This window comes from Lepidochelys olivacea (assembly GCF_965140295.1).
Source record: "Lepidochelys olivacea isolate rLepOli2 genome assembly, chromosome: 9".
Classification (NCBI taxonomy): Eukaryota; Metazoa; Chordata; order Testudines; family Cheloniidae; genus Lepidochelys; species Lepidochelys olivacea.
In genome coordinates this window covers 9529236-9541388 of record NC_140419.1, presented here as the reverse complement: position 1 = coordinate 9541388, position 12153 = coordinate 9529236, and the positions used below count along the sequence as shown (strand labels likewise).

The following is a 12153-nucleotide window of genomic DNA, read 5'->3' as shown; positions in this document are numbered from 1 at the left end:
GATTGATATAGCCAGAAGAGTTCCCAGAAGTTACCTACTACAGGACAGGCCTAACAAAGAAAATAACAGAACGCCACTAGCCGTCACCTTCAGCCCCCAACTAAAACCCCTCCAATGCATTATTAAGGATCTACAACATATCCTAAAGGATGACCCAACACTCTCACAAATCTTGGGAGACAGGCCAGTCCTTGTCTACAGACAGCCCCACAACCTGAAGCAAATACTCATCAACAACCACATACCACACAACAGAACCACTAACCCAGGAACTTATCCTTGCAACAAAGCCCGTTGCCAACTGTGCCCACATATCTATTCAGGGGACACCATCACAGGGCCTAATAACATCAGCCACACTATCAGAGGCTCGTTCACCTGCACATCCACCAATGTGATATATGCCATCATGTGCCAGCAATGCCCCTCTGCCATGTACATTGGTCAAACTGGACAGTCTCTACGTAAAAGAATAAATGGACACAAATCAGATGTCAAGAATTATAACATTCATAAACCAGTCGGAGAACACTTCAATCTCTCTGGTCACGCGATCACAGACATGAAGGTCGCTATCTTAAAACAAAAAAACTTCAAATCCAGACTCCAGCGAGAAACTGCTGAATTGGAATTCATTTGCAAATTGGATACTATTAATTTAGGCTTAAATAGAGACTTGGAGTGGCTAAGTCATTATGCAAGGTAGCCTGTTTCCTCTTGTTTTTTCCTACCCCCTCCCCCCCCAGATGTTCTGGTTTAACTTGGATTTTAACTTGAAGAGTGGTCAGTTTGGATGAGCTATTACCAGCAGGAGAGTGAGTTTGTGTGTGTATGGGGGTGGGGGGGATGTGAGAACCTGGATTTATGCAGGAAATAGCCCAGCTTGATTGTCATGCACATTGTGTAAAGAGTTGTCACTTTGGATGGGCTATCACCAGCAGGAGAGTGAATTTGTGTGGGGGGGTGGAGGGTGAGAAAACCTGGATTTGTGCTGGAAATCACTTTAGATAAGCTATTACCAGCAGGACAGTGGGGTGGGAATAGGTATTGTTTCATATTCTCTGTGTATATATAAAGCCTGCTGCAGTTTCCACGATATGCATCTGAGGAAGTGAGCTGTAGCTCACGAAAGCTTATGCTCTAATAAATCGGTTAGTCTCTAAGGTGCCACAAGTCCTCCTTTTCTTTTTGCGAATGTCTACACTGTAATCAAACAGTAGCCCAAGCCCAAGCCCTGCGAGCCCGAGTCAGCTGGTATGGGCCAGCCACATGGTTTTAATTGCAGTGTAGACATAGCTTAAAAGAGATTGGCTTGGTTAGTCTAGCAAAAGAAAGGCTGGGAAGGGCTATGACTGCTCTCTGTAAATACATCAGAGAGTTAAACAGCAGGGAGGGTGAAGAGCTATTTAAGTCATCATGAATACAATTAGAAGGAGGTTTCTAACCATCAGAGGAGAGAGGCTCTGGAATAGCTTCCCAAAAGGAGTAGTGGAAGCAAATAACCTAAATAGCTTGATAAATTTGTGAATGGGATTATAGGATGGGGTTGTCTCCGATAACAGGGGACTGGACTCTGTGACCCAAGAGGTCTCTTCCAGTCCTACATTCCTAAAGATTGCTGAATTCTGTGAACAAGTAAGAACCCAATCTCATCTAAATTAGTGGTAAAACTCCCATTGACTTCAAAGGGAGCAAGCCACAGACCTGATACAGTTCCACTGCCTCAGAGAGGAGGCAGGATTCCAGGGGTGGCCCTAGGGGGATGAGCTTCCTGTACCCTGTGGAGCTCAACATCTCTGAGCTTGACGGGATAGGGCCTGGATGGAGCCAGAGGATCTGCTGCTGAGCCATTCTCTTACCTGTGGTGGGGCTGTGTTTGGCTATTGTGACCATGGAGTTGCCTGGGGCCAGTGTCAGGATCCCTTCCTGTCACCAAGGCAACCAAAAGGCTCCAATTTAAAAATCTACATTAATTAACAGCATCAATCTTTTCTAGACTCGGGCTCAGTCCAGTAGCATTTAGTCATGTGAGTGTGCCTCATTCACACAAGCAGTTCCATGGATGCGAATGGGATCATTCAGGTGAGTGTGGGCCAAGCCACTTGTGTAAGCAAGTGCTGTAGGACCAGACCCTTGGTTTTATACAAACCCACTGTTTACTTACTCTTTTTAAAAAGCACCGACCAAGAAGCTCAGGGTTCTCAATGCAATTTTCCAGCTCCTTAAGGAAAATTCTGAGAGGGAGAGAGGAAAGGCATTTCCAAGAGATCAATACATTTACACGGTGGGGGGTATATGACACTCTTGAACCCCCATATTCACCACTGTGATATGATTAAGTGTTTTGTACAAAGTATGCCCTTGTGAGGTAAAGTCACAATTTGCTGAAACTCATTGTTCTGTCAACATAAGTATATCACCATTGTATATGAAGTTATAAGATTTTGCTATATGGTTGTTACTGAAATATGTTGTGTGTCTGGGAGACATCCACAGCTAGCTCTCCTGTGGCAACAAGGGAGGTGGCTCACACTCAGATGGGTGTTAAGCGACCATCACCAGCCATTGACCATCCAGGGAATTGTAAACAAGAGATTTACAATTCAATAAGAGACAGTTGCTCAAGTGCTACACAATGGGGATTGCTTAAGTCTGTGACTCAGCAAGGTATCAGGACATGTGATGCTTGACTCCATGTTTGAGCCAGTATTTTTCTAGGCACATGGATTGAGTATAAAATAAGGGACAGTGGCATCATGAGCCCACCTTTCTCTTCCCCCACCTATTCTGAAGGCAACAAGAACGTTTGGAAGAAAAATCTGTGAACTGGGGAGATTTGTCCCAGGCTGAGCAGGGAATTCAGCCTGTGTATTAAGAACTGTGAACCGCTTACAACACCTAGTGGGGTGAAAAAAACTGCTTGATTCCAATCTTGCTTAGTCTGATAAAGTTTAGGATTTAGACTGTGATTTTATCTTTTATTTCTTATGTAACCAACTCTGTCCTCTACACCTCACACTTATAATCACTTAAAATCTACCTTTCTGTAGTTAATAAACTAATTTTAATGTTTCAACTTTACCAGTGAGTTTGTCTAAAGTGCTTGGGGAATCTGCTCAGATTACAAAGGCTGGTGCATGTCCACTATCCTTTGCAGAAGTGGTGAACTAATTAATGAGCTTGCATTGTTCAAGAGAAGGTCTTGAGCAGTGTAAGATGGTACATTTCTGGGGTGTAAGGCTGGGGGGATTTGTTGGTGTCTCCCTGTGTATAGTTCATGAGTGACTTAGAGAGCATTCACGCAATTTAGATGTATGTTGTTGGCTGAGTGATCACAGTGCCTGAAGGGATTTTCTGCTTGTCACGAGCATAGCGTTGCAAGAGACAGCCCAGGCTGGAGAGTTAAGGAGGCATAACCGTCCCACAGTTCCAGGTTGTACCCGGGGCTCTGTCACAGGAGGCCCCATCTAAATCTAGAAATAGGTGCTGTGGTTCCCTCGCAAAGGAGATTGGTGAAAAACCATGAGGTCCCTGATCCAACTACTAGAGATATACATTATTGCAGGTGTGGCGGGGAGGGGTCCTTTGGAGAAATGGGGCCCTCTTCAGAGTTTCGTGTCTGAATCAGACAGTTGTTGGACCATGCTTTAATCTGCTAGTGATGGGGTTATGACCTGTCTGGGTCCCATAGCCATTGGGGGTCCAGTTCCAGTTGGGTGGCCCAACCTTCTGCTTCTCAGTTGGTTCTGAGGGGACGTAGGAGCAGATAGGTAGAGGGCAAAGGGGTGCAGAGCACATGCAGTTGAACTCAGTAATCCATCAGGGCCAAAATGCTGTATATGAAAGCAAGAGTGGGAGTTTAGGGCCAGATCCAAAGCCCACTGAAGTCAGTGGGAGTCTTTTCACTGACTTTGATAGGCTGTAAATCAGGCCTTTAAGTGTGGGAAGGGACAAGGCTTAGGGGAAGGCTGAATGTCTCTTTCCTGCTTGAACCCCAGAAAGGGAAGAACTTTCATTTTAAAAACTAATGGATAAAGCTGGAAAACATAAGGACTTTTATTGGCATAATTATTATACCTTGGAAAATGGGAGGGACTTTTCTTGTTTTGTTCATCCAGTCGTTACACCTTACGCATACCTCCTCTATGCAAGGGAATTTTGAAATCCCTGCTGTTGTTAATGTCAGTTCTGCTGCACTGGGGTTAGCAACAGTAGGAAATTTTTAATACGTTTCCTCAATCTCCTGAAAGGACATTGAACATACTTTAATCTTGTCTATTAAATTAGTGTTTTCAGCACAAATTCAGCTGCACTGATTGCTGAAAACAGATGTCAGCAACTGGTATACTTCCCAGTGTAGACAAGGATTTTGGAGGGGGCATCCATAGATGAACATTTGACAGATGTAAACACCTAGCAAGGAGTGCAACAAATCAGATTATAGCTACTAGTAATGGGAAGACATAAAGACAGGAAAAATTAGGCTGACCATTAGGAAAAATTTCCTGACAGCAGAGGAAAATTAGAGTCTTATCTAATAAAAGGCTGCAGGATTTGGTTCCACAACATCTATTATGTTCCAAGGAAAGGGGTAAAAGACTTCTCACAAGGGACATTTAAAACTACTGAAGTTAGGACAAACCACATTACATGCACAACAGAGTACAAGCCTACACTGACAAGGAGATTAATTAGATGACCCCAGGGATTTTTTACATTGTACATGATTCTACGGTAGGAGGTGCACACACAGGTAAGGTGAGGACTACATTTCTTGGCTGCTTATTTGTGGGGGAGATAAAGCATTGTATGTAATAGCTTATTCATGAAAGTGTAGATTACTAGACAGTAAGCACGTGCCTGTTGTGGAATTCATAGATTTCCGGGAGGTTGCCAAAAAGAACTTCCTTTTTGTTCTGAAGAGCTGACGGGATCAGGTGAATTAAGTCAGGATTGTCCATTTCTGAAGCATAGCCCTGTGGAGAGTGAAAAAACAATAGGCCAATTTTCACCAGGAAAAAGAAATATTGTGCTTGATCCACTGACACATTTAATATGGTGATACTGTCGCTAGTTACTGCTCATAATTGCACAGTCTGACTCAGATCCTGTTTGCTCTTTGTTTTCTAAGTACAGCAGAGGTCAAATTGAGCTGGTTCATGGTGGCTTCCCATACCAGCACTTCTCTGGTGGCCCATCAGTTCCTGTTGATTTTAAGTTTCCAGAGTCATGATGATACTGTTCCAACCCTGACCAGAGGCAGGGCTGAGTCTACAGACAGAATGAAACAGCAGTTCTGAGAGTACATCTGTGCTTCAAGCTGGAGGTGTAATTTCCTCTTTGAGGAAACAAACCCAGGTTAGCTGTGATCAAGCTAGTACACTAAAAACGGAAGTTTAGCTGCAGCGGTGGGAGCAGCAGGAGGGGCTAGCCACCCAAATGTGATCCCATCCAAGATACCAGGTACGTACCTGGGCAGCTAGCCCCTCCTGCCATTGTGACTGCCATGGCTACACTTCTATTTTTAGTGTGCTAGCTCGATCAAAGCTAGCAAAGGTATGTCTCCTTGAGCTGGAAAATACCTCCAGCTCAAAGTGTAGATAAAACCTAAAAGTCAAAAGTTGACCCTGCCCTGTGGGAAGGGAAGGCCTTAAGCATAACAGGGTCCTTATAGTTTTGCTGCACAGGGCTCTCCACACAGGAGGGTTATGTTTGTTGGGGTTTATTTGGATTTTTACAAACTATACAAGAAGAGCACTCTGGGAGCACTTGACAGGCTTTTAAAAATACACTATTAAACCAGTAAACAGACCCATCAATTCCCCCAGCTGAAATCAAATAAAGAAGTAACAAGATAGGGTATGTCTACACTACCTGCCGGATCAGCGGGCAGCGATCGAACCAACGGGGATCGATTTATCACGTCTAGTCTATACGCTATAAATCGACCCCTGAGCGCTCTCCCGTTGACTCCTGTACTCCACCACCACGAGAGGCGCAGGCAAAGTTGACGGGGGGAGCGGCAGCAGTCAACTCACCACGGTGAAGACACCACGGTAAGTCAATCTAAGTACGTCGACTTCAGCTATGTTATTCACGTAGCTGAAGTTGCGTAACTTAGATTGATCCCCCCCCACCTCCCAGTGTAGACCAGGGCATAGGTATGAAAGAAGTTAGTCAATCCCACACACAGTTCCCACACAGCCACCACCACCAGCCCTACCCAACACCTATTTTCTTACAGACCCTGGAGAACAGGTGGGCCTTTCAGTGCACTCTGAAGGCCGCCAAACTCAGGCTGTTACAGACCTAAGGAAGACGTGAGTTCCAAAGGGGCAAGGGTCTGAGGCCCTAGTAGACAACAGCCAGCCAGCTGCCTTGCTGAGAAGTAGCCAGTACGTAGATCTGCCACTGTACATGGATCACAGACCCAAGCCCCACACAGAGGGAGCACACAGGGGCTTTAATAATAGCTAGGGTCCATGTCTTGTATTAGCACCAGAAGAATGGCTATACGCCTAGACACTGGATTGCGGGAAGGAGTTTTTTCCTCTCAGCCATACTTAGATCATCTGTGCAAAGCTCATTTACTTAAGTTTGGCGCAATGAAGTTTAGCATTTGGTCCTACGACAGGTGTGAATTACCCCCATTCATCTCAACGGAGATGGTTTTGTAAGAGAGATGCTCTAGTTCTCAAGGAATTATTCTGGGGAAGTTCCATGGCCCGTGTTATACATAGGCTTGTAAGGATTAGATTTTATCAGTAAATGTCAGTAAACATCGATTTCACTGTACACATAACAACAACAAATATTTCCCTTAATAATAATCGAAATTTACAAATATGCCAAGTAAGAAAAATGCTGCTTGAGAATTTATTAGTTAAAATCCAGTGATTTAGACTTTTGAATTGGGCTTGGTACAAACGTACTAGCAAATGAATAGTAAACAAAAAAGTACGATCTGTTGATTTAAGGAACATCCTTGGTATATTCTGACATGTGACATTGACAATTTGTGTTTCAATGGTTTATGAGACTCTAACTTTTTAAATCTCAGTGTCTACGGTCATTAAATAACTGCCTGAACCACCCATAATTTCATGCAACTGTGAACATTTAAATAGATAAAAATCTAAAAAAATGCTTAAAAATAAACACCAATATTATCCATCAAAATTATTTAAAAAAAGAAATCAAATTCATAGTATCATAGAATATCAGGGTTGGAAGGGACCTCAGGAGGTCATCTAGTCCAACCCCCTGCTCAAGGCAGGACCAATTCTCCAACTAAATCATCCCAGCCAGGGCTTTGTCAAGCCTGACCTTAAAAGCCTCTAAGGAAGGAGATTCTACCACCTCCTTAGGTAACCCATTTCAGTTCTTCACCACCCTCCTAATGAAAAATTTTTTCCTAATATCCAACCTAAACCTCCCCCACTGCAACTTGAGACCATTACTCCTCATTCTGTCATCTGCTACCATTGAGAATAGTCTAGACCCATCCTCTTTGGAACCCCCTTTCAGGTAGTTCAAAGCAGCTATCAAATCCCCCCTCATTCTTCTCTTCCACAGACTAAACAATCCCAGTTCCCTCAGCTTCTCCTCACAAGTCATGTGCTCCAGCCCCCTAATCATTTTTGTTGCCCTCCGCTGGACTCTTTCCAATTTTTCCACGTCCTTCTTGTGGTATGGGGCCCAAAACTGGACACAGTACTCTAGATGAGGCCTCACTAATGCCGAATAGAGGGGAATGATCCTATAAATCCTCTACATTTTTCCTATAAATTCTGCCAACCCTAATTATATGGAAGGTCAGAGCTGATAATCACAATGTTCTTTCTGGTGCTGGAATCCATAAAAAAAACCCCAGGATGTAGACTCTGAAGCCTGATCGTGATGTTTCCAAGTTAACATTGTTAACTATTTCACTGCTGATCCTTTTATGAGAAACATCCTGCTCCCCGGTTTTTGGGGCAGAACTTGAATAGGGCACCACACCTGCCCCCCTAACCTAACTCCTGAAGTAAAATACGTAGAATAGCCTTAATTCTTCACCTTCTTGGCTGAAATGCCTTATAATGGAAAACCTGTGCCTTCTAAACAAGCAATGGGCATTGTGAGTGCTTGGCACCTCACACAGAGTGTCCTATAAAGGGTAAAAAAAATCACTGCAAAGAGCAAGCTTATTACTCATTCATTAATAACTCAGAAGATAAATACTGGAAGTTTGCACAGAAGCATTCACCTTACCTCTATTATACTTTGAAGTTCTTCTACATAAACCCGCTCTGTTTCTATAAGTTCATTTATTATGTGGCTAAAAGAAAAAGAGAGAAAGAGGGTTATAATAGTTACCAATATTGCAAAGCACAAAATATCTGTTCCTTTTATATCACCACCTCAGGGCTATCCACAAATAATCTATGACACCAAGGGTTACCCTACTCTCGCTCTTCAACACAGATAAGCAGATAAGCTTAGAAGGGCCAAGTATCCCATTGGGTTGGTATATTTCTCCAACTCAGTTTTAATTTCTCCTCTGCTTAAAATGAATCTTGATTATTTCTGTCACTTTTAGATCTATCTGGGTCACCCTGAGGTCGCTCTGGTGGGGAGGGGAGGAAAAGAGAATTCCTCTGATAATTTCAGCAATAACATGTTAATAGGAAATAAGACAGAAGACTTTGTCTTCCTAGGTTAGGCTTTTTTAATTTCTGTTTTGTTTCCATGTTATAAAATAAGAAGAGAAACTAATGATGTTTTCCCCCCAATGCACATGGAACCAATTACGTCAACATGAGTTTGTAATGTAGACATGGCCTCAATGGATAAAAGGCACTTGTGGTGTTAACTGAGAGGGAATTAGAGGAGGTCAGCACTTTATATACCCTACACCCTCCCACCAACCATAGCTGACTTTGCCTAGTTTACCTTGCAGGAAAACAACAATGCTCTGTTTCCATTCTGTTTATTTCAGAGCGACCGCGAACATGCGTTAGATATCCTACCGTAAAAACACATCTCTTTTTTAATCAGTGAAGACATACCCTTTAGCCTGGAGTACCTTTGCTGCTGGCTGCCATTGGCATTTTACGTACTGTGTTGATTTGACCTTGTGTTGCCATCTCTGAGGTATTAAAAAAAAAAATCAAAACAAAACAGGACAACTGGGATAATCCTGAGCCCACACAGCTGGACAGCTGGCACTCTGTACCAAGCAACCCTACAGATTTCCCAGGACAGCTACCTCAAAAAGGGGATGATCCTGGCACAGGTGGCAACCCTAATTTCACCTGTTCTGAAGAGGATTAGATCACAATGCTTGGAATGATGCTGGCCCATCTACACTAGGCCTCCCAACACTGAGGACATTAGTGGGGTTGAACCAGTATTAGCAATACTGGGACCTTTTTTCCCAAATTTCACTAGTATATAGTCAAGGTTTATAGTGGTTCGCACAAATAGTGCGAATAAGATACAAAACACACTGTGACTCTCACGTTACTCAGATTGTAAAGAAAGCATAACTGGATTTTTTTCCAGATAAACCCATATTGTCACAGTCAGGTCGTGGGCAGCCAGACCTAGTAGTCAGAGCCAGCGTCTGCGGTCACAAGACTGGAGTCAGCTAGGTCAGGATGCCAGGAGGCAGATACCAGCTTCCTCCTTTCCCCAGGGGTGCTCAACCCCGGCTCAGCTCCAGGCCCCACCCCTACTCCACCCCTTCCCCCAAGGCCCTACCCCCACCCTGCTTCTTCCCACCCCTACCCCTCCTCTTCCCGCCCAGTTCCGTCCCCTCCCCTGAGCACACCCCATCCCTGCTCCTTCCCCTCCCCCCAGCGCCTCCTGCATGCTGTGGAACAGCTGATCGCTGGAGGCGGGAGGCGCTGGGAGGGAAGGGGAGGAATTGATCAGTGGGGCCACCGGTGGGTGGGAGGCACTGGGGGAGATGGGGGGATCTGGCTGCCGGTGGGTGCTAAGCACCCTGGAGCATCCATGGAGTCAGCGCCTAGGGACAAACTGTAGGTCAGAACCACAGCTCAGATGCCAGGAGTCACACCAGGAAATCAAGCAGCGGGAGCAAGAAGCACAAGGCACACAGTCCAGAACAGCGTGGAGCCCAGCTGTTCAGAGAGCTTCCTCTTTCTGCTGCTGGATTAAGTAGGGCCAGCACGCCAACCAACGTCTCCGGGACTCCACCAATAGGACTGCAGGGGCGGAGCCTCAGACGGGGGCTGAGCGTCATGGGTCCCTGGTAAGCAAGTATCAGCAGGCTGCCAGATGGAAGGTTGGAGCATGTCTGCTCCTGAACACCCAGGTTCGAGACCCAGAGGTCACGACACATATGAGTAACCAGTTCTATCTGAGCAACCCCATACATGTAATAGCTTCATTGCTGCCTCTAAGAGACCTGGACATGCTCAATATACCAGTTCCAGCCATGCTGAAGTGCCAGAGGGAAACTGGCATTTAAATAAGACAACTCATTACTCACACCTGATCAGATATGGAAATTGGAAATTATTAACATATCTTTTTACTTCTGCTTCAGTTCTGAAAGTGTTCAGCGTTTGTAGGTTTATTAACTGTTCTGATAGATTATGCAGGCAATGTTATGACCACTACGCTGCACTCCAATGCCACCTTTAATAATACAGCAATCTCATCCTCCATATGGTGGTCTCTTGATCATGTTTGTTTGCTATTACTGGTATTAATAAAAAGCTTCATTTAAAAAACCCAACACTGCAATGGATTTCAGCAGAGTTCAATAACCAAAGATTGGGAATTGAGCCACTTGATCTTCTACACACAGTGTGGATCATCTGGCCCAAAATCCTGCAGTGCATGGGAAGTAATGGGCCACCTCTTCTAATCTTGTTCAGTGCCTATGATAGCGGCTGCAGGGCAAGTCTCAACTGGCTGCATGCTGGGGTTCAAATTCCATCCCTCCCTTATAAAGATATACTACAGAAGTGATACTCAGCTCTCAAAGGTCCAGGAGCAAAACTAGCAACAAACATTACCCAAAAGAGCCACAGTAGTAGGAATTCATTGTTTCATTTACTCTAGTACTATGTATTCATTTGTAAACACTATGACAGGGGAATATTTAGTTTATATATATATTATTCTCACAGCAAAAATGACTGACCAAGTATTATTATTTTATCAACTACAATTGGTTAACAACATAGTAAAAGCATCCTGATTGGTTAATAATTAAATCACACAGTGTTTTAATATTGTGTGCTGCAAAGAGCTGCAGGAGACGCATTAAAGAGCCACCTGCAGCTTGCGAGCCTCAGTCTGAGTATCACTGTATTACCATATTCTACAGTGATGGTATAAAATACCCCATTTTAGAACAGGGATACTTCTGTGTTCTGAGTGATTACTGTAGAATATGGGAGTAATGGTTTATAAAGGGTTCTTCAGGCCTCTGTAGCTTTTCTTGAGTGCACGCTCCTTTTGACTTGAACCAGGCACTCTGTGCCAGGCTTCTGCTTTTAGTGCCAAGTTTTGCTTCAAGATATACACATAAACCTCCAGTGGACTTCACTTGGAGCTGCACACAGAGCTGAGTGTGGTATTTGGACCAAGAAGTGTTTTAAGAACATAGTGTGACTTGCTTTACTTACTAGTTGCAAAAAATAAAGCTGTTTCTGGTTACTCTGCATCTTTCTTTTAGTGCAAGCAGCTACTGTCATTCACCTTGATGTTTTGCTAGCTTTTTAATGTTGCAAATGATAATAAAATTAGAAAGAAATAATGAAGACAGCATATGGATAGGTCTTGGAGACAACCATTAAAGACAGGTCCAAGCCACAGGCTAGTAAACCTAATTAATCTAAATGATAAGTCTCAGAGGACCAGTTAAAATTCAGCTAAGGTTACTAGTGGCTAAAAGCTGTTACCATCTGATGGCTGTTTGGTGGCCTATTTGAAAGGAGTTGGGTGGTCCCTGTTTAGTTCACACTGAACCAGCACCACATTTGGCACCCTGGCTACCAGTCTCATCGGAGAAGCTAAGGATTAAATTGTCCATGAAGACAGCCCTCTGTGGAGAAAGAGGTGGTTAGGGACTATTTAGAAAAGCTGGACGTGCACAAGTCCATGGGGCCGGATGAGTTGCATCCGAGAGTGCTG

The 12153-nt window shown here is 44.0% G+C and overlaps 1 protein-coding gene across 2 annotated transcripts in view; it reads right to left on the bottom strand.

The window, feature by feature from the left end:
- The window catches only part of MCF2L2 (MCF.2 cell line derived transforming sequence-like 2), a 319138-nt gene that overhangs the window by 54102 nt on the left and 252883 nt on the right, over positions 1 to 12153 (bottom strand). For both annotated transcript variants that reach the window (XM_084638977.1, XM_084638978.1), the window contains exons 16-18: positions 8254 to 8320; positions 4861 to 4976; positions 2165 to 2234 (exon numbers count right to left, since the gene is read on the bottom strand). In XM_084638977.1, the coding sequence (XP_084495103.1) occupies positions 2165 to 2234; positions 4861 to 4976; positions 8254 to 8320 (253 nt within the window). The remainder of the gene's footprint in view (positions 1 to 2164; positions 2235 to 4860; positions 4977 to 8253; positions 8321 to 12153) is intronic.